Raw genomic sequence first — 26,918 nt, 5'->3', positions numbered from 1 at the left:
TACAGCCTACCCTTGATTGAAATTCAGATCCGTTGCCAACGTTTACAAATCACACGCACACGCAACCTGGATTTCTAGCTTCTTTGGAGAAATGGAAGAGTCTGGCAACACTGGGCCCACGTTCCCACAAACTACAGTTGACTTAAGTAACGAAGAACCTCCCCCTTTTAGTCGGGGGCAGAGACACCCCAGTTCGCCCCAGTCCCCACCACCTGAGTCTCCGGACACCCAGACAGCCTGCCAGAGCCACTCCTCAGGTTATACCCCGCCTGGTCATGCATGTGACCTGCCTGGCCCCTGAAAGCCTTTGTGGAGTTGGTGACCAGCTCCAGGTCAACAGGCACGTCTGGAAGGAGACCGCCAGGGGCTGTGCAGGTGCGGGAGCCACCTCTCCCAGCTGCAGAAGAGTCCTGGCCACTGGCAGGCACTGAGGACCAAGGCTCCCTGGCAGGGACGGCCCCACAGGTCCCGCCCAGGTGACCAGAGATGTCCGGCCACGGCATGCGGCGGACACAGGGAAGTAGGCAGACCTGGCTAAGGGCAAAGCACCCAAGGCTCCAGGGCACCGGCAGCTGAGGTTGTCTCCGTTTATTGTTGGCGAGGAAAATCCTCGTGAGTTAATACAGTGCGTGCTTTCCCCAGAGGTGTGCTGAGGGGGGTGCCCTGGAGCACCCCAGAGATAGCTTATAGCAACAGTGCTTTGACCGAGAGCTGCTGGACACATTCCCCGGGGAAAAGGCCATTGTCCCCCTCGGCTCCTCCTCTCCCCTGGCCATCTCAGTGGGGTCAGTGGCCATCAGTCCTTCGGGGGAACAAGTTAGGAGAGAACGGACAACAGTCGAGTGTGAGTAGACAGACTGGTGACGGCCACACGCAGGAACAGGCCCACCATCCCCAGCCCTGGGGGAGGTGGGGGGAGGTCTAAGTGAGGGGTCAGACTACAATGTGTTAAGGAACCAGGATTAGCACCTCTGTGAAACATCCTCCCTCGGCTGATGATGGGGGAGCGGAACTGCCAGGGGGCCTGCCTCCCAGAGACCCTCATCCACCCGGCGTGGCCGCCCAGCCCCGTGGCTCCGGGGGGTGAGGTTTCCTATGGAACCAGGGGAAATGAGAGAGGCCCCTCCTAGAACTCTGAGGGACAGAGGGAGGGATTTGTCCATCAGGCCCGTTTGTGTCTGAGGACACAGTAATGAGCTCAAACCTAATTAGACTTCATAAATAGAGCTCCTGAGTGAGGAGAAACAGATTCAGGGCCACCTGCACTGGAAAGGAAAACAGGGACGCAGAGCCAGGGCTGGGGCAGGAAGAAGCCAGCGCCACCAAGCCCTGAGTGCTGGCCTGCCAACAGCAGCAGAGGCCTGAAGGCAGGAGACCCCGGCCGGAGGTCCGCCATGGGCGGACCACGCGGGCGGAAGGACCTCCAGGTCAGGACTGTGACAGCTAAGAATCCCATCTGGACACAGTACAGAAGGGAAGAGGAGGGACCAAGGGGCTGCCCGTCACAGCAGGGGCTGGGTGGTGGGCAAGGCGGGTGTGCTGGGCCGCGGCCCCTCCCTGGATCCTGGACCCAGGACCCTCCTCGCTCCGTGGGTCAGTCCCAGCATCTGGAATCACCAGAACCAGACTGGGCAGAGCTGAGCCACAGCTGTCTACGGCTCAGACAAGGGGGAAGAAAGCTCTTTGGCCCAGACCAGCAACAGGACCCTGAGGAGGGAGAGGCTGTCACCGAGAGGCCCCCTCCCCTTGCATCATCTTTCCTCAGGACTGATCCTGATGGGAAGCAGGGAGCCCCCCACCCCACCCCCCCGCCGCCCTCGAGTGGAGCACAGCCCAGGGGCTGAGCCAGGAGGGGTGAAAGTCCCAGCTGGCTGCCCTCGCTGTTAGCTCTTGTCCCCCGGGGACTTGCTCTTGGTATCACGCTTGTTCCCTAGCAGCTTCAGCACCTTCATGGTCTTGAACTTCCCCTTTTTCTTGCCCTCGGGTTCAGCCTCCCTCTGGAACTCTGCAGAAGAGAAAGGGGGAGTACGTCGGGAGAGGCCAGGGGCCATGACAGAGGCCCAGCTCCACCCCTCCACCTCGTGTGGAACCTTGGGCAGGTCACTTCACCTTTCTGGGCCTACAGGATGGGGTTCCTGGCAAGGACCCGGAAATGAACGAATGTGAAAACAGTCTGGAACTCTGAAGCATGGCCAAGATTTATCATGAAAAGGCCCGACCCCTAGGCTGGTGCTCAGCTCTGTGGGTTACAACTCAAACACGGACAGAGCTGGAAGGAACCTCAGAAATCATCTGCCTATAGACCACGAGAATGTGGGCCTTTGAAATGAACTAACACCAACAGAGCTCTTTGTAGTTGCCAGGCCCGGAGCTAAGTGCTTTGTTTACATGCCTTATCTGAATAGCCCTCCCGTGAAGGGGTGCCCCTATCACCCCCAATCTGCAGACAAGGAGGGGGAGGCCTACAGGGCTGAAACGGCTGGGGCTCCAGGTCACCCAGCTAGTAAGTTCCAGATCTGGGACTGGAACCCAAGCAGCCTGACTAGAGTCCAGACCCAACCACAAAGCCACAGAATGAGTCACTGATGGAACCAAGATTAAACCCGGGTCTCCTGACTCCGCGGCCAGTGCCCTTTCCACCATTCCAGGCACCGTCTCATCTCTGGTAGGCACTGCTGTGTGAGGCCGCCAACTCCTCCGAGATCAGCTCCAGATGTCAAGGAGGAATGCCTGGCTTCAGGCAGCCATCCTAGGAAAGTGCCCCTTGCCCACCACAGCCCTCCCCGTGGCCCCCCACTCCCAGCCCAGGCCATAGCCCTTCTCGCCACACGCGGCCCTCCCGGCAAGAGAGAGGCTGGGAGTGTGCACACAACGTCCCTGTAGCATCCGCTCCGACCCTCTGTTCAACCTGCCCGCCAACCGTTCTGGTGAACCAGAGCCCCAGGAGGGCTTCACCTTTCCTCCTGATCATGGCTTCCAACATCTTGTCTTCCTCTTCCTCCCTGAAACGAGAAAGGGAAGCCGAGGGTCCCACAGGAGGAAGGCCCGGATATTCTCAGTCCCTTCCAGCCTCTGAGTCCCTCCGACAGGGTTGAGCAAGGGTGCGCTGGGATCGCTGGCAGTGAGGACAGGGCTGGCCAGGCCTGCTCCTCCGGACCCCTCCGGCAAGGAACCCCAGGGGGTAGCCCTTCCCCAGCCACGTCACCTCTGCCGGTCCTCATCCAGGCAGTTGACGATGGCGTTGCGCTGCTCGATGAGGGTCACGAGCTCCTGCATCAGCACCTTCTCTCGGCCCCGGTCCTCCTCTGTCCAGTCCTTTTCTGCCCAGGGAGAAAGGTCGGGGGCGTGAGTGGTGGGAAACCCGCCTGCCTTCCCAGGAAGCCAGGAACCAATGCCTAAGTGCTGAGGCGGCTGCGGGCTGCCCCCATGCTGGATCCTATGAGGACAGAAAGGAGGGGCCCAGCTGGGTGGGGATGACAAGTTCTGGGGGAAACGAAGGTGGTCCTGGCAGAGACAAAGCATACTAGGATGCCTACCAAAAAACCTTTCAAGGGGGCTCCAGGAGGGCAAGTACAACACACGTTCTGAGAACAGAGACCAGCTCTTGCCGAAGCATTCCTGCTTCTGTTCAACAGATGTTCACTAGGTGGTTTCTTAGAAGAGGCAGGATTCAGGCTGGGCCTGCTAAGAGTCTCCAAAGGTGCGCTGGCCAGAGTGGGGCGGCGGGGGGGGGGGGGGGGGGGGGGGGGGGGGGGGGGGGGGGGGGGGGGGGAGGACAACAGGGGACTCCTAGGTCCTTGCACAGTAGAAGCAGTGTGTGGCAGTGTGTGGACCCAAGTGGCACATCAGGACCTTAACACAATGCCATGAAGGAGGGCAGATTAGGGGACAGGAACTTAGGGGCGGGGAGCCCAGCCAGGAGGTGTCCCTGAGGTCTCACGTACCTACTGCCCCACCAGCCTCCTCCCAAGAACCCGAGCCATCCCACAGGACCACCCAGGGGCCCCCCTGTGCCTTTTTACCTCTCATCCAGCCCATAGCTTCCCCCCAGGGGAAGGGTGCCCACACTTAGCCTTCCCTCCACGACATCTGGCACCACAGGCCTCCCTGTCTCAAAAGAAACATCCTGAGGCCCCCTAGTCCTGTCCCAATGTCCTAACACCTCATCTTGCCAAAGCTCAGGAGCAGGTGGCCCAGCACAGTTCTGGGGACAGCACGGGCTTCTGAGTCACGGCCCAAATCAAATCTTACTCTGACGCTTCCCAAACCTTGGGCCCAGGGAGGTTATGTCCCTAACCTACATGTGGGGACACTGAGGCTCAGGGAAGTTAAGTCCTTGACCAGTATCACACAGCAAGGGAAGAGCCAGGATTGGAGCCCGGGGAACCTGACACCCCCCAAGCCACAGCCCTTATGGTGTTTTGTGGGTCCCTACCCCATCTGGGGCCTTATAAACCAAAGGCAACATCTCTGCAAAGGCAACATCTGGGACAGGATGACAAGCCCAGGACGTGCTGCCATCACACAGAAGGCTGGAGAAGCAACACAATATGCCCAGGCCGGCCTGGGGGTGCAGGTGCTGCGCCCACCCCAGCCACAGAATGCCACTGTGGCTCCCTCTGCATGGTGGGGGGGCGGGGGTGGGGGCTGTGCCCCAGCCTCCAGGAGATTTGGGAATGACTCACAGATGGCAATGGAGTGGCTTCCAGAGACACTCCTGCCTTGGGTCTCACCCAGCCCCCAAGTTCCTCAGTCAGTGGAGAGGCAGGGCCACCGTCCCAGCAGACAGGAAGGGCTGTGTGTCCAGGAACAGGCCAGGGTCAGAGACCTGGATTAGAAGCCCAGCTCCCCCACCAGTGGGCAAGACTCTCAACCTCCAGCTTTCCATTGCCTCATCTGTGAAATGGGAACAGTGAGGTCCACTGCCTGGACCAAGAAGTGGTCAAGAGCCCTGATGCCTCTGATCTCTCTGCCTAGCTGTGGCTCAACTGCACGTCATGGCCAAAGACCCCAACTCGGCCACATATAATAACCATCAACCATCAGCCCCTCAGAGGGCACGGAGTGTTTCCCTACCCACTGTCTCCTGGTCCCAGAATATCCTACAAGGTGGGTACCTTCATCCTGTCTTACACTTGAAGCTACTAAGACTCAGAGAGACTAAGAAACCTGCCTAACCAGAGCCCCCCCACACACCCCCCATCCTCTGCTTCCAGCATGTTTTTTTAAATTTTTTTAAATGTTTATATTTGAGAGAGAGAGAGAGAAAGCGCACAAGCAGAGGAGGGACAGAGAGTTGGAGATGGAATCCGAAGCAGGCTCCAAGCTCTGAGCTATCAGCACAGAGCCCGATACGGGGCTCGAACCCACGAGCCGTGAGATCATGACCTGAGCCCAAGTGGGACTGCTCCCAGCCTGTTAGTGGCAGAACACAGGACCATGTGACTCCACACACACCCGATCCCTCCCGCTGCCCTTCCACCATTCTAGGCCCTTCCTGCCTCTCCCAGAGCCACTCCCAGGGTCCCGCTGAGCCACACTGTGCAGGGGACCCACCTTCCCTCCCACCGCTGGTGCAATCTTGCCATGCTCCAGCCCGATGGCCAGGCATCTGCTGTCACCCACTCACCTGGGGCAGCCCCGGGCCCTGGAGCCTGAAGGCCCTCCCCAGTGGGTGCCACTCTACCCACAAGTTCCAGGAGAGGGAGCAGCCCAAACAGGCCAGTCTGCTCCCAGGCCTGGTGCTGCCCGAGAGCCTTGTCACCCCTGATGCCACACGAGTCCACAACCCCACACCGGCCATGCTGTTCCCTCTCCTGCCATCGCTCGAGCCCGTGTACCACCTGTTACGTGACCCAGACGACACCCCCCCGGCGCTCTCCTCCTCTGGCCCTGCTTCCGGTGTCTGCCTATCCCCAGTCTGGAGGGTCAGCACCCAGCCCACTCCTAAATGTCGCCAGGCCCCCGGGCGGGTGCCAGAGGAGCACGTGTGCCTATACCCACCGGGCTTGTTGAGAAGGCACCGCAGCTCGAACTCCACATCCGCCTGGCGCTGCTCCAGGTTCTGCTGCTTGAAACTAGAAGGCAGGAACATTGACTGTTAACCCTGCCCCTTGCATGGCTGCCCTGCCCTGCGCTGTCAGCGACGAGGGAACATAGGGAAGATTCTCCGTTGTAAACTCTGCGGATTCTGGGAACCGGAGCAGGGGGCCAAGTGGGGGGGGGGGCGGGGGGGACTCACACATAGATGAGCTCAGACTCCCGCCGCACCAGCAGGTGCTTCTCATGGATGAGCTTGAACCAGTCCACCAGCATGTCGTCCTCACGGCCCTCTGGAAGCCAGATGCCCACTGAGGCCAGGGCTGGCGGCGCTTCCAGCCCCCAAAGAAGCCATCGGGGCTTGCCCCCAGGGAGAGAGGCTCCCGTCACCCCTAAGTCCCACCCGCCAGGCCCTCCCAGCAGCCCCCGCACCATTTACTCCGCCACGAAGCTTCTCCTCCAGCAGGACCCCACGGTGTTCCAGGGCATCCAGCTGGCGCTCAATAGTGTCCATCTCTCCGTGGATGTCCTCCTCGGGGATGTACTGGTCAGCCTGGACCTGCCCGACAATGCCCCGGTGACCTGAAGGACAGCCCATTCCTCCCACCTGCCCGCTTCCAGGAGCTTTAGCCATTTCTGGCCAGCATTGGCCACCACAGACCCGGGCCCTAGGCTGTGTCCCACCCCCCAGCGTGGCCGGGTACAGGATCCCGGTGCAGGGAAGGCTGGCGGTGGGGACAGCCACAGCCCCTTGATGCCCCTGGCCCCAGCCAGGGCCAACAGGCACACCCAGAGGGAGGCACAACTTCCTGCCTCTCGTGGCAACCCTCCCCCCGCTTCTCTGCCCTTCCAGAAATGATACCACAATGTGAGAGAGTGACCCTAGTGGACAGATAAACTCGAGAACGCTCTAATCTGTTTAACTAGAAGTATATCATGTGAGGGCTTTGATCCTTGAACTATTATTAGTAACAAGTTAAATGCACCATTCATTGTGCCCGGTTGAGAACAGCTGGTCTGCTCAAAATCCCCCTGGCTGCAAGCTAAACCTCCCGACCAGGCCACCCTCGGGCATCCGAGGGCAGCTGCCCAGACAGCCCATCCTCTGGGAGAGCCCCAGGGGATGCCTGAGGCGGCCAAGGGAGGGGTCCCCAGGGCTCAGGCAGCCGAGTGGCTGGTACCTTGCGCTTGATGAGTGGGAAGCCGTGTCCTGGGGCAGGTGGCCTGGCTGGCTTGGATCCCTTGGTGGCCTTCTTTGTGGTTGGGGATGCTGTGGGTGATGCCTTCCGGTTAAAGGGATTCTCCTTGCAGGAAGACTAAAGGCAGGGAGAATGGCAGAGGATAAGTCTGGGGAAGAGGCAGTAAGACAAGCCCTGCCCCCCTCTGCCGCCCCCTGCTGTAGCCTGATCACTACGGGACTACGGGACCACGGCCTGGAGCCTGGGAGGAGGCAGCCCGGGCAGAGAGAGATTCCCAGCATTCAGTCTCGGATGCACGGAGGCATTCAACAAACATTTCCACTTCCAAGCACCTGCCACACGTAGTTGCTGCCCTGGATGCCTTTCTACGCTCTTGTTCTCACAACCTCTCTGCGAAATGGGTACTGGAAGGCCGATTTTATAGCGGAGGACGCTCAAGTTCAGAGAGGTTAATTAATTGACTCAAGGTCATGCACTTCCCAAGGGCCCAAGCTAGGGCCAGGGCAGCTGTCGAGCACCGGGGCAGTGGTCAGGACATGGAACGTAGGGCCAGACAGCTCACTCAGGCCTCACAACCACCCTTTTCTAGCAGGCACTCGGGCTCAGAGAGGTAAACGAAGCTCCTTGCCCAGCACCGCCCGGCCAGGAAGTGTGAAAGCAGAGATCCCACCTTCCCTCTGGCCAGTAGATGGAGGAAAAGAGTGGTTTCCTCCCTGTCCAGGAAAGACCCCTACCCTCTCTCTGCTGCACCCCCCTCCACGTATCCACAGCCCTGCATCTGTCTGACCCTCTGCGGAGACCCCTGCCCCCTCCGAGGCCAGCACAGCCAGGCCGCCCCAGCACTGGGACAGGGCCTCGCCTGCCAATACGAGCGGCGCCAGCGTCTTCCAACTGCTCTCCCCAGCTCATCGGAAACAGAGGGGTCATCGTGGGCCCCACGGAAAGGTCTCACTTGAGGCCTGCAGTGCTCCCAGGAGTGTTTACCCAACTTTCTCCAAGCAGCTCAGGGAGGCTGGAGGGAGCCCTGTTCCCCTCACTTGTGCCGGCCCAGGGATTCGTTTGGACTGGCAGTCGCCCTAGGATTTCTAAAGCAGGGAAAGTACCAGGGCCTGAGTCCAGGCATGGCAAGGAGACAGGGTTTGGTTCCCACAGGGCAGCGCCCGCAGGGGCCCAGCAGGACCAAACAGCCCGAGGCCCCCAAGCTCCTCAGGGTTCTCAGCCTTTCAGCACCAACTGTCAAGCCAACCTTACACACACCCCAGGATGGGAAGAAGACGTTTCAAAGGAGCTGCCTGAAGGGGGAGGTGTCCAAAGTTGACCTCTTCCCCTACCTGCCCCTCCTAAGGAACCCTGGGCCTCCCCAGAGCAGTCCGAGGCCCACAGAAGGGGCAGGGCCTTCTCAAGGTCACACAGCAGGCGGGTGGCAGAGCTGGCTAGGACGCCGTTGCCCAGGCCGGGGCAGGTTAAATTATCTGGACCGAAAGCTCAGCCCTCTCCCCCGACTTATCCTCTGTCAGGTCCGTCAGACCATGACGACGGCCACCACCCCCACCCCCATGAGCTGTCCTGCCACCCTGCCCCCGAGGCTGCACGAGCCTTGGGCCCCAGCAGGCTACAGAGAGTGTGCAGATGTGGACCAGCAGAACCTGGTGGCCCAAAAGGACTGTGGCTACAAGAGAGGTGCCCTCAGGGACTAGCCGCCTAGAGGAAATGTCCTGATCCCTAACGACCCCCAGTCCTTGGCACGGGACTGAGAAACGGTTACACAAACAGGCACGAAGGTCACCTGGAAAACGAGCCCCCTGCCCACTCTCCCCCCAAGAGGAGACAGAGCCTGGGGTGAGCCTGGGAGGGGGACTCTGGCAGAGGCAGGGCCTCAGAGAATGGAGAGGTGCACAGAAGGATGTGAAGACAGACGGTGGCTGGGTGAAGGGGTCCCGATGGGACAAGTACATGAGACAGGCAAGTAAACAGGGGCCCGGACGCATCACTACGTGAAGGGCCAGGCATGGGGACAGGGGAATGGACGCACGGGTGGACGGGTGGATGAATCCGTGCCTCCGCAAATACAGTCGTGAATGGGCCGAGGGACACATCCGGGTCCGTAAATAAGTCAGACCACCGACAGATCCACCGGACAGGACAGCAGCTCTTAGCAGGCGGGGAGAACTCACCTTTACCTGGAGCTGCGGGGATGAGGTTCCAGGAGAAGGCACGGGGCTCTTGTCTCCAACCAGCAAGAGAGGCGTGGGGGCAGCGCCACCGCAGGGCTTGGCTGGCTGGGGCCCCGGGCTGCCCCTAGTGTCGGGAGCGAGGCCAGGGCCGGCTTGGGGTGTCCGGTCTGTGCTGGGCTGCACCAGTTCCCCAGAGGAGGAGAGGGAGGAGTTGGCGAAGAGGCTGGCAGAGGTCGCGGGGGTGTCAGGGGCATGGACTGCAGGCTCTGAGGAGCTCTTGGGCACGACCGGTGGCTCCAGAAGCTCCCCAGGCGGGGTCTGGCCGGGGCCCTCGGACGACAGGCTCTCCACGCTGAGGGCTGGCGACGGGGTAGCCGAGGGAGGCTCCGAGTGTGAGAGGCGGGCGGTGTGGAGAGCTGGGCAAACAAATGAGCGAGTGAGCGCCACACGAGGAGGTACAGCCTCACCTCACGCCCCCCCACTCTCCACAGGGCTGGGGGTGGCCCTGGAAACCCAAGTCCTCCCGCGTCCAGTCGAGGCCGGGGCCCAGAGAACAGCAACGTGCTAGGACCCAGGTCAGGAGGGGCCAAATCATCCGCGTTCATCCCCCACACTCTGGGATGCGCTGTGCCACCTCGTGGCACACCTGTCGTCCCGGGTTTCCTCATTGTTCCCCACTTCCTCGTGCACATGGTGCCTGCCCCTACTTCCCCGCCCACGTCCGATCTGACCCAGGGCAAAGCCCAATGGAAGGGGCAGATCTGCCAGAGGAGGGGAGGGCAGACGGAATCAAGGCTGGCCTCTCCTCTGCCCCGACCAGCAGGAGAGGGAAGGAGCCAGCAGCCCTCGCAGCGGCCGGCCCTGGCCAGGCACCGCCCCGTGTCGCGCTAGTCCTCACGTGGATGATGGACACCGTGCTTCGAAGTACCACCATCTGTGTTTTCCAGATGAGGCCACAGACCCAGAGAGAAGGCACCTGCCCGGGAAGGGCTGGGATTGACACAGCTATGTGGGACTCAGCACTCATCCCGCCCGAAGCATCCGGAAGCTGCCAGCCACCCTTAATTCCAGGGTCCCAGGGCTCCAGCAGGGGCCGGAGCAGGGAACTGAGCACGTGCTCTCAGTCCCACCGTCCAAGGGGCTCCCGCTGAGGTCCTGAGGGCCACCCCCCAGCCGCGGTGGGAGGCGACCAGGCCCACGGCCCGAGAAAACCGCAAGACAGCGAGTGACAAAAACTACGACGTGCCTGGACGCGAGAGGACGCAATGGGCGGAGGGGGCACAGCGCCCTGGAGCCGGCCCGCCACCTCCATCTTCCAGACGGGGAGACTGAAGACGGACACAGGGAAGGAGCCGCTCAAGGTCATTACGCGTGTGTCACACACAGCCAGGTCAGAGTCCCAGGTGCCCGGCAACTGGAGGGTGGTGACTAGACAGGCGGACTCAAGCCAACCCCTGCCGCACGCTCTCCGCGAGCCGGGCTGCGCTGAACCCCTGGCTGGGGCGCACATATAACCCTCACAACACCTCACCTGCGGGCGCACTACGAAGGGTCAGGAGTATAGAGTCTGGAGCCTCCTGCCTGACACATCCTGTCTCTACTGCTCATGTGCTATGAGGCCTTGGGTAAATCACTTACCCTCTCTGTGCCCCAGCTCCCTCACCTGCAAAATGGGAGTGTGACCACCCACCTCACCGGTTTGCTCTCGAATTAAATGAGAGGACACACGTGGCCCCTGGCCCGGCGGGGATCCCACCACACCACACACCCTCCCCCAGCCCTGGGCTGACCCAGGCAGCCGAGCCCCGAGTTTTGTCCGGGGGGCTCCCAGAGATGGCACTCACCGAGTGGGGAGGCGCTGGGCGCTCGGGGGGCAGGGCGCTTCTTTGTCTTGGGGCTGCTGGTAGGGGTGATGCCATACCAGGGGTGCAGGGACTTGGGTGTGGACTCCGAGTGGGCCAGGGCGGGGCCTGGGGTCAGGCCGGGTGCATTTGAGGATGCCTCCTGCTCCTCTTCCTCCTCCTCCTCCTCGAAGGGGTTGTAGGGCTTGGGCTCCAGGCCAGCTGTCACCTGGCTCTGCTGGGCCACCTCCGCCACGCCTCCGTTCTCCACCCGCCTGCTGTCCCGGCTTGGAGGTCCGGGGCTGCTGCTCGGGGGGAGGGGGGCTGGCTTCTTCTTTGGCTCTGCCTGCACCAGTGTGATCCATGGGGGATCCTTCCTGGGGGCTGGTGTCCTGGACGGAGGTGGGGAAGAGGCAGAAACCATTAGGGGGCGGGGGGACAGCAGCCTCCTCTCTCTTGACAGTTCCTTCCAAGGAGGTAGATGAGAAACTGCACCCTTCTCTCCCAGCCCAGGGGGGGCCAGTCTGGGTCCAAGGCCGAAATGCACTGTTACAGTCACACGTCGGCTGGGCCCCTTAAGGCCCGGAGAGCGTGAACCTTCACATCACACAGCCTCCATGAGCCGAGCCCAGCCCAGGAAAGGACCCACAGCGGCTCTCTGCATGAGGCTGAGAAAGTCACCCCGTCTCTCTCCACAGTCGCCCACCTATGAAAGGGGGACAATAGTCTTCACTTCACAAGGTTATTATAAGGATCCAATGGGCAGAGTGCCTTGTATACAGCAAGCGCTCACTGAGTGCACTCCCATTTCAACTGGGGCCCACCCTCTCCCTCACAGACCACACAGGGGAAGCACAGCTCCAAAGAACAGTTGGAAATAGATGCCCGCACGCAGGACGCAGGGTCCCGGGGTGGAGGGCCTGAGCCGGGGACAGAGCTGAGCTCTTCTGGGTCTTTCTATACTCAGCTGCCAATTCTCACAACAGCTCTCTGAGTGAGGCCTCGCTCTCCCATGTTCACAGGGCAGCAGAGGCTTGGAGAGGTAAAGGGGCCCCGGGGGCACTGTCTCCACCAGACTACTGCCCCAAAGTGGGGACCCCGGGGGGAGCCTCAGGGAAGGAGAGGCGGGCACAGCGCTCCTACCCCACCCAGAGTGAGCCTTGCGCATCCTCGGGAGGGTGTGCTGGTGAGTCATGTGCCCACGGGAGGCCTCGCCACCCCCCCCAGGCCCCAGGAACACCCCCGTTCCCACCACCAGGGCCTCCGATGCAGGAAAGCCTCTCAGAGCCAGCGTACCTCTCAGACAGCTTGGGGGTCCCTCTCGGCTTGGGGACGGGGGGTTCGTGCAGCCTTCCTAGATGGGAAAGGAGAGTGAGACAGGCCTCCACAGGCGGCTGTGGGCAAGGCGGCAGAGTCGGGCACTGGGGAACCTGGGGCGCCCTCCCTTTCTAGCTGGCAGATCCGGGACTCCAGGTAGCCGTGGCGACCTCACCTGCAACCTTGCACCTCCAAGGCCCGGCACTCAGGGACATTAGATAAGCACCGAAGGTGACGGGTAAAGAATGGTCATAGGGGCCAGGCCAGGGTACCCGGAAACCCCATCTGCATTTCAGCTGAGAAGGGGGAACGCGAGTGGCCCGCGGACACGTCCCCAGTGCGGACAGGAAACACTGCCTCAACTCAGGCCCAGCATCACCTTCTCCTCAAAGCTCCCCCTGACCCCCAAGGGGCCTCCATGCAACCCACAACAGCCCCCCCTCCCCCGTCGTGACAGGCTCCCACATTCTCCGGAAACCCCTCCGTCTGTGCCCATCTCCCCCTTGACACTGGCGGTGCCTCGAAGGCACAGATCGGCCTCAGCAGGACGTCCGGCCCCAGGGCCCAGCTCAGGCCTCCACGAGTGCTCCCAGTGCACACGCACAGTCAAACCCCGGACACACCCCTGCAAGCGCCCGTTCCCCCCCCCCCCCCCCCGAACCCTCGCTCACCATTTACTAAGCCGCTGCCACCACCCGGCTCCCCCGGGGTCTCATGCTGCAGACTGGACCGGGGCCGGGGCGTGGGGGGCGTCGGGGCCGTGTTCTCAGACGCCTTCCTCGGGGCAGGCGTGGGGCGGCCGGCCGGAGAGCTGCCCAGCTCCTGCGGTTTGCTTGGAACCCGGGGCTTGGTGGGGATCTGGGGCCGGGCCTCGGGGCCGGCCTTGGGCACATCCACCTCAGCCCCGACAGGTGCAGCAGGGCCGGGGCCGCCTCCGTCCACATCCTCGGCTTCTTCTGCAAGTTGCCGCTGCTTCGGCTGCAGAGGCGGCCCGGCCTTGGTCCCCGACCGCCCACCCGGGCCCAGCCTGGCACAGTGCTCCGCACACACGAAGGTGCCTTCCTCGGGCCCACTTCGGTAAGCTCCAGGGAGCAGCGTGCTGGAGCACCGCCGACACCTGCCGGGGAGAAGGTGGGGTGGGCGCGTCGACTTAGCCGGGCACCCGGGCCGGGACCCCGGCTACTCCTCCCCCAGTAGCCAAGGCCGTTCCCTCCCTCCCCTCCTCCCACCTGCCAGCCTGGATTCGGTCTCAATACGCTGGACTTCCAGGCAACGTGGGTTTTGTTGCCGGTGTGGTTTTATGAAATAGAATGAAATACGACACATCAGAGTGTATCGCACAAGCGAGACTATATCGTTTTAGGGAACTCTAATGCCAGCTGCGCACCTGATTACACAGGTTTTTATTCAGGCACGTGTCAGAACTCTCACAGTGTCGAACGTGTTTTCCACTGGAAGACACTGTGAAAAGTCTTTAAAACACCGCGCTCGTGGCCAAAGGTGATTGTGCTGGTGTAACAATGGGCCTGCTTGAGACTTTTCCCTCGTGACACCTCAGTTCTGCCATCAGGCCCCTGGGGTTCCAGGCCCGGCCATCATGCGACCACACACGCACGCGCACACACACACACGCGCGCGCACGCACACACACAGACTCACATAGACACAAACTAACCCAGAGTCGAATGCATGTTGTGTAACTCAGTCACCGGCTTCTCGACTATTTTCTAATTGCTTTTTCGCAACATATAAAATGTTTTCCCGGGGCGACTGGTGGCTCAGTCAGTTAAGTATCTGACTTTGGCTCAGGTCATGATCTCGTGGTTCATGGGTTCGAGCCCCGCACTGGGCTCTGTGCTGACAGCTCGGAGCCTGGAGCCTGCTTCGGATTCTGTGTCTCCCTCTCTCCTCTCTCTCTCTCTCTCTGCCCCTCCCCTGTCCACACTCTGTCTCTCTCTCTCTCTCTTTCTTTCTCTCAAAAAATAAATAAGCATTAAAAAAATTAAAAATAAATAAACTGTTCTTCTACATTTTCTAAGTTATCTGGCTTTTCCTTGTCCCTTATTCCATTTTCTTTAAACTTGACTTCCCCTGGGAGTCACACATTGAAAACAAGTCGTGATTTTTTTTTTTAATTTTTTTTTTCAACGTTTTTATTTATTTTGGGGACAGAGAGAGACAGAGCATGAACGGGGGAGGGGCAGAGAGAGAGGGAGACACAGAATCGGAAACAGGCTCCAGGCTCTGAGCCATCAGCCCAGAGCCCGACGCGGGGCTCGAACTCCCGGACCGCGAGATCGTGACCTGGCTGAAGTCGGACGCTCAACCGACTGCGCCACCCAGGCGCCCCACAAGTCGTGATTTTTTTAAAAACCCTTTTTGTTTTTCTCAAGGGCGTTTAAGGCAGCTCCTGAATTGTCAGTAGGTCGTTAGCCTCAGAGAGCTTTGGCGCCGGAGGCAGAACCCCTGAGCTCAGCTCCTTCCCTAACTCCGTGACGGCGCAAGTCTTTTCCCCTCACTAAGCCTCAGTGTGCTCATCGGTAAAATGGGGATAAGGAAGATGTTCCGGCACGAAGAGCCCCACAATGTGCCTGGCCCCCCGAGGTGCTGAATCCATGGAATCTCCCTCCCTGGAAATGGGGTGCTGGGGGGGAGTGAAGCCCGCTGCCCCCCAGGCTCCCCCCGCCACTCACCGGAAGCAGTGCCTGTGGTAGAGTTTGCCCTCGGCCAAGTAACGCTGCACCAGATGCACGTGCTGTTGGCAGGCCGCGCACGTGCTGCTGGGGGTCCGGTGGGCGCCCTGTTCTGACAGACTGCCGGAGGAGAGCTCCTCACCCTGCAGGGACAGGGTGGGCCGATGGGGGGGCGGGGGGGGGGGTAGAGGTGTGGTCACCAGCCAGCCTGTTTCAGAAAAGCCCCCTTCCGGAGCGCCGGGGGGCTCAGTCGGTTGAGCGTCCGCCTTCGGCCCAGGTCATGATCTCACGGTTCGTGGGTTCAAACCCCGCATCGGGCTCTGGGCTGACAGCTCAGAGCCTGGAGCCTGCTTCGGATTCTGTGTCTCCCTCTCTCTCTCTCTCTCTCTATCTCTGCACCTCCCCTGCTCGCACTCTGTCTCTTTCTCTCTCTCTCTCTCAAAAAAATTTTTTTTAAAGAATAGTCCCCCTCCCCTCCAAAAGCCACTGCCCCTCCCCCCCACGTCCGCATCAGCTTTGCAGTAGTAATGTACTTCATCAGAGCCCCGGAGGAGCAGAGGGAGACAGTCACCACTTTGCAGATGAGGAAACTGAAGCCCCGACAGGGGGAGAGACTGGCTCAAGGTCACTGGGTCAGAATGGAGACAAAAATCCTGACTTCCGGTTTCTGGGGCCCTCCCGGCCAGAAAGACAGCTCCTGGCTGTATTACCCCTTCCCCTCTCTCATCCCTGCAGGTTGGCCCCTGACGGGTGACTGTCCTCGTGAGCCCACCTCGTCTGCCTTCTCTGCCTCCCCTCCTGGGGCTGCAGATTTAAATCCCGGTTTCTCCACTTCCAAGCACTGTGACCTTGAGGTTGCTTCTCATACCCTCTGTGCCTTGGGTTCCCTCCTGCAGACGGAATCCTAGAACCCCTGACTGTCTCAGCCCCAGCTCACCGGGCACCCACACTGCACCAGCTCCCCGTCCCTCAGGAGCCCCTCCAGCAAGGGGAAGCTGGGAAGGGGGAAAAGCCCTTTGCACACCGGGAAGAGCTATCCACATTTGAAGTGTGGCTCCTCTAAACATCTGGGAGTAGGGGACCGGCCTTGGACAGGTGACGAAACCTCTCGGAGCCTCAGTTTTCTCGACACATAATGCCGACGGCCCAGAGGTGTGGAGAGGATACAATGCAATCATGCTGGGAAGCTAAAACCCTGTCTCAACAGGAACCTGGGGAGTATCTGCTCTATGATAACGTGTACATCCTGCCAGCGCCACGAGGGCAAAGTCAGTGTTGCAGACTGTCCCATGCCCCCTTCCCAGGCCTGGCAGCTCCTGATTCTACCCCAAGCCCTGGAGAAAGAGAAGGAGCTCCCTGCCCACAGAACGGGACTGGAATCTGACCCATGCCCCCTCACCCACCCTGGCCAAAGAGGCTCTACGGCCAAAGCCAATGGGACAAGCACCAAGAATGAACCCCGCAGTGGCCCCAGCCCGCCCACCCCAGGCATCTGCCTACCTGAGCCCTGTCTCCTGGTTGTGCTGGAGTAGGTGCTCCGGATGGCGGGGAGGAGGGTGCCTGGGCCTTTCTAGGTGATGAGACACTAGCTGCCAAGAGACAGGAGGGAGACCCTGAGGCAGGTAGAGACCCTGAAGTCCTAGGAGGCCCCCACCTGGCCTACAACTTGAGCTCCACAGCTATCGCCTTTGGGCAGACCACCCAACACAGCTGGACCAGAGCAGGCCCCGACTTCACACTGGCCAGCGGACACCTCCTCTTCCGAGCCAAGGGCAAGGGCAAGCTAGTTAACCTCCCTGAGCCTCCACTAAGTGGGACAGTGACTCCTACCGCTCAGGGGCAGCGTAAACGCTAAGGCAGCAGTAGGATCACAGAATTAGCAGCGCCCAGTATGCGGCAGGACCAGTGGCTTCCTTCCCACCGGGGGAAGGGGGTTGGAGGGAAGGAAAAGGGAGGAGCCACGTGGCGCTGGTCTGAAGATTCAGGAAAATGGGCTGGTGTGGCCCAGAACCCTGCTTGCACTCCCTCAAGCAAAAAAAAAAAAAAAAAAAAAAAAAAAAAAGACCCACCGTACCCCACCAGCCCCCTCTGAGACTCCACTCCTTTACGATTTCAGCAAATATCCACTGAGCGCCTACTCTGTACCCCATGATTCAAATAAAAACCTGGGGCACCTGGGTGGCTCAGTGGGTCAAGCGTCTGACTCTTGATTTCAGCGCAGGTCACGATCTCAGGTTTGTGAGATCGAGCCCCATGTCGGGCTCTGTGCTGACAGCACAGACCCTACTTGAGATTCTCTCTCTCTTTCCCTCTCTCTCTCTCTGCCCCTCTCCCTGCTCACGCTGTGCACAAGCTCGCTCTCGCTCTCTCTCTCAAAATAAATAAATAAACATGTAAAAATAAAATAAAATAAAAATCTAAAATTCAGAAAATCATATACCCCAACAAGTCAATTTTACGGTTTGATAATTTTAAGAATAAAACCCAAGTTCCTTACTGTAGCCTAAAATATCACTTGACTGGGGCGCCTGGGTGGCGCAGTCGGTTAAGCGTCCGACTTCAGCCAGGTCACGATCTCGCGGTCCGGGAGTTCGAGTCCCGCGTCGGGCTCTGGGCTGATGGCTCAGAGCCTGGAGCCTGTTTCCGATTCTGTGTCTCCCTCTCTCTCTGCCCCTCCCCCGTTCATGCTCTGCCTCTCTCTGTCCCAAAAATAAATAAACGTTGAAAAAAAAATTTTTTTTTAAATATCACTTGACAAACTTTATTTTTTTTTTTTAAGAATTATTTTAGGTTTATTTATTTATTTGGAGAGAGACAGAGAGAGGGAATCCCAAGCGGCCTCCACACCATCAACACAGAGCCCGACACGGGGCTCAAACTCACAAACTCTGAGGTCATGACCTGAGCTGAAATCAAGAGCTGGACGCTCAACTGACTGAGCCGCCCCGGCGCCACAGCCGTGGTAGTATTTTTTAAGTACTCTCCACGTCCATCGTGGGGCTTGAACTGACAACTCTACCACGTGCTCTACCTAATGAGCCAGCCAGGCGCCCCTGCGTGTATCACATGTCACTAAGGGGAAGAATCGTTTCCTGAAACTTGGTTCAGTGACACGCACATGCGTGAACTTGGACTGTGATGGGAACGTGTGTGATGAGTCACCGTCAGAGATTCTGGAAGCGGGGCAGCCTGATCGAGGAGCACCCTCCATCATCCCCCTCTGTCCTCATCCCCTCTGTCCTGCCCGTTCCCCGCTGAAGCACACAGACCCCTGTGCTGCCCCTTGCCTGGAACATTCCTCCCCAGATCTTCAAATGCCCTCCCTCTTCTCTCTGTCCAACGCTCAGCTCAGATGTCAGCTCCTCAGGGAGACCCTCCGTGACCACTCGTCCAGTAGCCTCTTCATCCTCCCACTGGTTTTTACCCCAGTTCCGTGATTTGTCTCCTCCATCAGACTTCTTTGCAGTTATACTAACCTGTGCTCTCTCTCCCTCCCTCCTGTTCTCGGCTCTCTCCCCAGCGCCTGGCACACCCCCTAGGGGGCTCGGTAAATATTTGTTAAATGAATGATCAAGTGCCAGGTGTTGGGGCTACGTAGCCGTGAACCGGACAGAGATGGTCTGCAGGGGAAGAGGGGAGGAGTGATCAAAATATTATGAACAGAGTCTGATGTGTTCACCACAGGGCAGGGAGCCACAAGAGCACCGGGGCGGGGGGGGGCGGGGGGGGAGGCGGTAAATCAGGGCAGGCTGCTTAGAGGAGGCAAAATGTGAAGATGGGAAGGTGGGTAGGAAAGAACGTTGTGGGTGGGAAAAATGGAACAGAAGATGACGTTTGGGGCTGGGGGATCACCACGAAGAAAGGCTTAGCAGAGAAGGGATGTGATGGACTCAAAACACAAAACAATTCACTATGACTATGGCTGGGGCAGCGAGCGGCTCAAACTGAGCTACGGGAGAGACCCTCGGGGGCCCCACTAAGAAGGATGACCCTCACCCGTGCCACCCTGTGACTGCCCATTTCGCACAGCCACCGGGCTTCCTTCACTCACACTCTGGTTCCAGACCACGCCGTGGTTGCTGGAGGGCAGCGGTCAGCTGCCGTGCCCAGGGTCACGGGCACCACGGAGCCTGGTACAGGGGGGACATTCGGCACGGTGCTGTGGTGTCCTAGCCAGGGCCAGGTTCCAAAGCTACCCAGTCCAGCGAAAGTCACGTCTAGTCAAAATCGCCCTTGAAAACCTCCTACTTGCCCAGAAAGTACAGTACAGGACCATCTGGGGAAGTCTGACAGCCAGCTTTGCCCCCGGGGTGGGGACACATTGCTGTTGTTTCCGTGGGTTGAGCATCAGGTGGGATGCAAATGGTTTGCATTTAGGGGCCAAGTTGTATGAAAGGCACCAACTGTGCCTTTAGCAAGAAGAACGGGGGTGATCCCACCCAGACTCAGCGAGGGGAGCTGGGCCCACCAGGGTCGCCCGGTGAGGACCCAAGAATACAGCGGGCACGAGCAACAGTATTGTGGAGGGCCCTTCCCCGCCCCTCCCGCCTCACAGGTCCTCGGAAGGGTGGCCGTCCAGAAAAGAGCTCAGTTGAAAGAGATGAGGGTTTGGGAACAAGAGACCTTCCAGAAGGTAAGACTGAATTGTAATTCTAGGTAAACAGGCTAAAACTCTAGCCAACGAAATAAAGAAGTCATAGTATCAACCTTGAGTCCTAAATAAGGACCAGACAGGTTCACAGGTCCTCGCTCCTCACATCAATCCTAAGAGACGGGTGCTACCCTTATCCCCATCGCAAAGGAGAAACTGAGGCAGGCAGAGGGCCATGGTGGCCCACTGTCATCCAGAGAGTCAATGGCAAAGCTAAAGTTCTAAGTCTGTGCTCTTAATTCCCACCCTACTGCCTCTCACCAAGGATTCAGTGCTCAGGAAATACTTTCATTTTGATTTCTACCAAAACCAAAGTATGTTTTACTCTTAGTAAAAAAAAAAAAAAAAAAACTGTCTTTATAGAACACTTTTTTTTTTAAAGAGGTTGTCTGGGATGGTCCACATGGAGAGCAGAGGCAAGGCCCCCGGGGACCCAGCACAGGTGTCAGGACAGCTGGATTCTTGTCCAGCCATTCAGCTCTCCTGTTATGTGACTTTGAGCTCCTCGCTTCCCCTCTGGGCCCCTGGGCCCATTTCTTCTCAGCAGAAGGAGAGGCCCAGCTGTCCTCAAGGGAGGTTTCTGCAGGAGGATGCCCCGGGGCAGGGGGCTCAGCAGCCAGTAACCTCAGGGCAGAGAAGTACCCTGTAGCTCCCCCAAGTTCCCCAGCCCCACCCCCAGTTCCCCAGCCTCTCAGCGTTCAGACCTTGAAGGTCTCGCTGGCTTGGGAGGAAAAACCCCAGGGAAGTATCAGCAAACAGGAAGTGAGGGCGAGTGCCAGGGAGGTGAACTCACAGGCAGCGAACGAACTCGCCCTGCTTTGTCTCTCTACCTTCATTTTGTTCGGCGATTGGTTTGGGTGTTTTTTGCCCAGGAGACTTGTGAGCTGCACGAGGGCAGTGATCGTGAACGGCTGCACCCCCGGGGCCCAGCGCGGTGCTGTTGTACTCGGTCCGTATGTCAGTGCCTCAATGAATCATCTGGTGAATAAATGATGTGCTGCCTCCCCGGCTGCCCCTTTGAACGCTCAGAAAAACAGTCCTGCACATCCCCGGCCCCACCCCCAGGACCAGCCTCCCTGTAGGGCTGGTCCCCTCTCACCTTGGCCCGGGCTGGAGAAGTGGTTGTAATACTGGGACACGTAGGTCATGATGCTGAGGCAGTCAGGGACACTCATGGAGACCATGTCATTGGGGTCCAGGAGAGCAGGGATCCCCAGCTCCTTCTCGGCCACTTCAAAGGCCTGGGGTGAGGGCAGGTGTGGAGTGGGGGGTAGAGGGGAGGGTGCAAGGGTAGGAGTGGGGGCGGGGGTGGGGGAAGGCGGAGTGGTAGAGGCAGTGGGGGAGCGGGGGCAGGTGCACAAGTGGGTATGAAAGCAGCCACAACAGGAAGAGGAGGAGGAGGCAGGGTTAGTGGGTGCCCTTCAGCCTAGGCCCAGCTCCCCTCAGTGGGATGAAGGGTCCGGGACTATAGGCTTCCCTCTGGCCCCACATGATGGCCTGGAGGAGGGCCGGCTGGTAATCCAGACACAGGGGGGCCAGAAGGAAGAAGGGGGTGGGGAGAGGAGCAGGCAGGGCCCCAGTGCAAAGCAGCTTCTCAGGGAGCTGGTCCAGGATCCCCTTGCCTCAGCTCCTGCCCTGCAACACCCTGCCCACTCCCACCCCGCTCCACGCGCCCACAGCCTCCACAAGCCCACGGAGCTTCCACCCGCTTGGGGACTCACCAAACGGTTGTTCTCGAAGACATTGTCCTTGGAAAGCGCATCAAAATCTCTGTAAAAGGTAAAGGGGAGGAGGAGCGTTGAGGAGGTGACTGGGGCAGGGGTATGGAGTCTGGAAGGAACAGTGGCCCCGACCTCATCCCACCCAGTGTGGGCCTCAGCAGGGTTGCGGGAGGGGTCTGTGGACAGTCAAGGAGGAAACCAAGGCAACGAGCACACGCTCACAAAGCCAGGTCTGCCAGGAGGGGCAGAGGATGAGCTCATGGCCCCCTCCGGCATCCAAGCAGAGGCTGGAAATCACTCTGAAGGGGCGGGGCTCAAGTCCAAGCTTTCAAGTTTAAGATCCCTCCTCTCACTGTATCAGAAAGCCGAGTCCTGATTCAGTGGCAAAGACAAAAAACTAAGGGGCGCCTGGGTGGCTCAGTCTGTTAAGCGTCTGACTCTTGATCTCCACTCAGGTCATGATCTCATGGCTCGTGAGATCGAGCCCTGAGTTGGGCTGTGGACTGACAGTGCTGTGCCTGCTTGAGATTCTCTCTCTCTCTCTCTCTCTCTCTCTCTCTCTCTCTCCCCTTCCCTCTCCCTTTCTCAAAACAAATAAGCTTTAAAAAAAAAAAAAAAAAAAAGACAACACTAAGACCAGGACTAATGTTTGTAACGACAGGAACAGCCACAGATGGCTGACCTGTGCCGAGTTCCTGTCTGGAATTTATTTTTGTAGCAACTCTATTTGGCAGGTATTTATCCCATTTTACGGATGAGGACCCTGAGACCCAGAGAGGGGAAGCCACTCGGCCTCGAGAAGCCACATTTCTGGACTTTTCCTCTGCATATCACAAACCCAGAGAGGCCACACCAACTCGCACAGCCTTCCTGCGCGTCAGCCTCCCGGGTGCCCCCGCCAAAAGCCTTGCCCTTCTGTGGATGAAAAGCGCCGCCTTGACTCTCCCAGACGGTGGGCCCAGAGGCCAGAGCAGGCAGCACCACCTCCAAGCTCAGAGTCCCAGGCTCTGCTCTTCCGGGCCTGGCTGTGTGGCCTTGGGCAGGTCACCAGTCGTCTCGGCCTCCCTTTTCCCATCTGTATGTTGGGGGAGCTCTAAGACCACCTCCCAGGTTGGTGGGGAGGGTTAGGGTTGAGTCTGGGCGGGGTGAAGGGCGGGCCTCGGTGATACAAGGGAGCGGGCAAGCATGCCTTTCAACTCCAGCCCCAGACAATGAACCGTGGGCAGAGGCAGGAAAGGGAGCCTGAGAACCCCAGAGGGAGGTGCCCCAAGGCTGGGTGGACTAGGACAGGGGAGCTGACTACGTATGAGCCTCAGCCCTTTTGCCACACCTGGCCGGGTCGCTTCCCTCTCCCCCGACCCCAAAGCCGGGTCCCTAAGTCCTCTTGCTTTGCCACTGCCTAAGAGTCTGGCCATAAGCAAGCTATTTCACATCCCTAAACCTCAGCCTCCTGCTCTGTGAATAGGTGAGCAGTCGCCAGCCCAGCCCCAGCAAAGGCTTGTTCAGAGACCCAATGAGACAAAGGCAACTAGTCTTGGCAGTTTATTTCAGCCTCCCTGGCAGTGTTCCTAGAAGGCTGGGGTCACATTTTGTTCACCCTGTGCCCTCAATGCCCTGTGCCATTCCCGGTACTTCATAAGTGCTCGATAAATGTTCACTGAATGAATAAATTCCGGAAACAGTGTGAAAACTATAAGGGCCTCTGAGATACTAGTTTTTCCTCCAGCTTCTTCCCCCACCCCCATCTCTGTCCCTCATCAACATCTGGACTTTAGTAACACAGATATTCTCTAAGAGTTTTCAAAAACCCTGGGAAGTTCTATTTGGCTCTGGGGGAGACGAAGGACCGAAAAATGAAACCCACATGGTCTCTGTCCTCAAGGGAGGGGGGCAGGGGTGGGGAACAATGAACCAGCCCCTTCAGGAGGGCAAACCCCACCCCCTAGCGGAGGCAGGGCCCACAGCTCCGAGAGCTTGAACCTTTCAGATGATTCTTGCCCTCGGCCCTTACCCTGCCCCTACTCTCACGGAGATCCTCCTTACGCCTCATGTGGCAGCTGGGCCTCAGTTTCTCTGCTGTGCAATGGGCTGGTAGCCCCGCCACTGGCCTGCTCTACAAATGAATGTTTAGACAGGATTCCGGATCTCTTCTCTGAATCCCTTTAGACAGGATTCCGGATCCCTTTAAGAAGGGGAGCTGCCCTCCCCTGCTTAAGACCCACAAAGCTCCCCGTGCCTCCATCCCCCCTCCTGAGCCAGCAAGCCTGGCGCTCCGGGCCAGCTGTATCTCCGGGTTCCCCCCTGCCACGCGTTACAGGCCCCAGCAGTGCTCCCTCCCCCGGTCTCTGCTCAGGTGGCCCCCTCTGGCTGGCACCTGCCATCACCTGGCTCCTGCCGTCTCCGCCACCAGGCAGGGCCCAGCACAGAGTGGTGACTCTGTAACACTGTCGAGTAAAGGAAGGAATAACACACACTCATCATACTCGACTCTCTAATCACACAACTTACAATAACTACTGCTAATTGCACACGTTCGTTGCCTCACACCAATCCTGTGACGTCGGTCCTATCATCAACCCCACTTTACAGACGAGGGAACTGATGCCCGGAGGGGGGGTCTAGTGATTTACCCAAGGTCACACACTTAGAACACGTGGGAGCTGAACAAAACCCAACAGCCTGCACTTTGATACTGGTAAGCTCAGGCCCAACAAGCTTAGCTTGACTCTCAGGTCCCTTCACACACTGGCCCTGTCCCCTGCCTCCCGCCTCGCGCGCGGCCCGCCCCCAGCCCAAACAGAAGATCCTGTGAGCCCTCTTTTCCAACACACGGGTCCAATGTGGGTGCCCCTCTCCTCCCTCCTTCCAAGCCCCACTCCTGAGCTCACCCACCCTGTGTCTGTGTTACTGCAGCTGTCACCTGTCCCACAGCAGGCAGGAGCCCGTGTGCGTCTCCACCTCAACTGCTTCGCTTCCGCGTCCACGTCCCCCCAAACCCTCTGCTCCAGGGTCCAACACAGGGCCCCACGGCATGCAGACGTTGTACCCCCCGGTACAGAGTGAACCAAGCGCATCGGCACCATGGAATCCTTGTGGCAATCCTCTCCTCCCTTCTCTCCCTCATCAGAGCCCCCCCAGACGCTCCCAGGGGGAGCACAGGTCTGCAGTGGAACAGACAAGGAAAGACCGCAGAGCCCGCCTGGCTCGGGGAGCCCTGTCGGGGGCGCCGTCCACAAGAGAGGCAAGGACCTCTTGGTCTCAAGTTGCAGATGAGACAGGAAGCCCAAGAAGTGGCGGGCCCCAGCTTATTTTTCACTTGGTGTCTTATGAATGAGTGAATGAATGAATGAATGAATGGAAGAGGTTCCAGGGCCCAAGGCAGGACCAGCTGAGGTCAAAGCCCCAAGTTGCCAACTGCTGGGGGGGGGGGGGGGGGATCGGAATAAATTTTTCCATGAGAACCCCACTGGGCAGCTGGGGGTAAGAAGGGGCCATTTCCCATCCTGGAGCAGCCCCGTGGTGGCTGTCAGACAGACCTTATGAGCCTTCACTCAGCCACCCTGCCCCACGGAGGACAGCAGGGCTGTGGGGCACACACTTGGGAGGCAGATGTGTGTCCTAACTGCGGTGGGAGGTAGGGGGTGTATATCCACCCGTCCAACCACTCTGAACGGGGGTCTCCTCTGTGCCGGGCTGGAGACAAGACGGCCTGGGGGAACCACAGAAGTGAGCAAGGGGAACCCCTCACAGAGGGGACGGGCCTCAATGCCTCCCTCTCCGGGAGGGAGGTGCTCAGTGCGCCTGTTTGAGAGCACTGTGGTGCGGGGAAAGGCCCAGGGTCCCCAGGGAGAGCTCGGTTCCCCTTCAGAGAGTCAAGGCCTACGGGGGCTCAGCGTCCCTTTGGCGGAAATCAGTGCCCTATGGGCGGGGTCGGTGCCCCTAGGCCACGGACCAGTATGGGGGACAGGTTCGGTGTCACAGTGGGCGGGGCGGGGCCTCGTGGGGAAGGGGGGCCCCCCCTGGGTGGCGGGTGCTCAGTGCCTCCAAAGTCTTTCGGGGCCGTCGGCAGGGTCGGCGTCTCGGTCTCCGGGGGGCGGCGCCTGCCACCGCCCGGGCTCCGCGTCACTGAGGGGGGCGGGGGTCCCCAGCTCGGGCCCGCGCCGCCCTACTCCCCGGCCCGCCCGCCTCCCCCCACCCCGGCACTCACAGCAGGTCGGGCCGGTGCCGGTGCAGGATGGCGCAGAAGGCCAGGCCGTCCCGGAAGGAGCTGCTCAGGTCGCGGATGTCCACGCCGCGGTAGCCCTCGCACTGGCGGCGGCACCAGGCCAGCAGCGCGCCCCGCGGCCCCGCCATGAGCTCCGGGCGCCGCCGGGATCAGGCTTCACCCCCGGGCCCCGCTCGGGCCGGTTTCCGGCGGCGGCTCCAGCTCCGGCTCCGGCGCCGCTCCGAGCTGCGGGCGCCGACCGGCGGGCGGCGGGCGGCGGGCGCGGGGCGGGGAGGAGGCGGGGCCGCGGCCTGGGTGACCGCGCTCCGGCTCCGGCTCCGGCTCCGGCTCCGGCGCGGTGTCCCGGCTCGGCTCGCTGCTCCCCGCCCGGCCCTGCCCGGACCTGCCCGAGCAGCCGCCGCCCGCGTGGCCCGGCCCGGCCGGCCGCCGCCTACTCACCGCCGCCCGCCCCCCTCGCTGTGGGCCGGGCGCGGGCGTCCCGCTGGCCTCGGTCCCCGCCCGCGGCCGCCGGGAGCGGGGGGCCTGGCGCCCCACCCAGCGGCGGCTCCGCCCCCAGACGCGCCCCCGCCCGCCCGAGGGCCCGACTGCCCACAGCCCCCCTCGGCTTCGCGGTCCCGGCCACCGCTTCCCCTCGGGAAGTCCTCAAGACAACTCCGGGACAGCCCCGTCACCTCCTGGAGACTCGCCCGGCCCACAATGACTTCTTCCATCCCACTACCTCCACCACGATGCCCCCCTGGAATTCTCCTTTCTGCTCTCTTCCCACGCTTTGGCCTAAGGACCTGCGTGCAGATCCCCTACACTGATTTCCCTCGACCCGCTCAGCTCTCCTGGCCCGAAACTTTGCGCCGGCATTACCCCCACGTCAGGTCCGTCGGGTCGTTCCCCTGCTGACCGCAAAGCGCCCCCCAGATGGCCACCAGCTTCCCCGACCCTGTCTCACCACTCCCAAACACCCCTGACCTCCACAGCCCTGTCTGCCACCGTCCCCTCCCCCCATTGCCTGCCCGGGAGCCTCCATGTCCCCCCACCCCTCCTCGCACCCCCCCCCCCCCATC

General features: G+C 60.1%; 1 protein-coding gene across 3 annotated transcripts; it reads right to left on the bottom strand.

The window, feature by feature from the left end:
• Positions 1-67: 67 nt before the first annotated feature.
• MICALL1 (MICAL like 1) lies at positions 68-26,275 on the bottom strand. Of its 3 annotated transcripts, XM_043562546.1 has the most exons (17): positions 25,843-26,272; positions 21,636-21,684; positions 21,014-21,155; positions 16,764-16,852; positions 15,264-15,406; positions 13,242-13,687; positions 12,550-12,607; positions 11,257-11,645; positions 9,413-9,828; positions 7,221-7,355; positions 6,472-6,598; positions 6,242-6,332; positions 6,004-6,077; positions 3,206-3,320; positions 2,956-3,002; positions 1,947-2,005; positions 68-802 (listed from the first exon to the last, which is right to left on the bottom strand). In XM_043562546.1, the coding sequence occupies exons 1-17, from the start codon at positions 25,986-25,988 to the stop codon at positions 797-799; spliced, it is 2,532 nt and encodes an 843-aa protein (XP_043418481.1). In that variant the 5' UTR covers positions 25,989-26,272; the 3' UTR covers positions 68-796. The 3 variants fall into 3 exon arrangements, with proteins under 3 accessions (XP_043418481.1, XP_043418480.1, XP_043418479.1); XM_043562545.1 differs by having other exon boundaries at positions 68-2,005; positions 9,419-9,828; positions 25,843-26,275; XM_043562544.1 differs by having other exon boundaries at positions 68-2,005.
• Between the last annotated feature and the right edge of the window lie 643 nt (positions 26,276-26,918).

This window comes from Prionailurus bengalensis, chromosome B4, assembly GCF_016509475.1.
Source record: "Prionailurus bengalensis isolate Pbe53 chromosome B4, Fcat_Pben_1.1_paternal_pri, whole genome shotgun sequence".
Lineage (NCBI taxonomy): Eukaryota > Metazoa > Chordata > Mammalia > Carnivora > Felidae > Prionailurus > Prionailurus bengalensis.
Note: the sequence above shows the minus strand (reverse complement) of the source record. Positions and strands in the feature narration are given on the sequence as shown.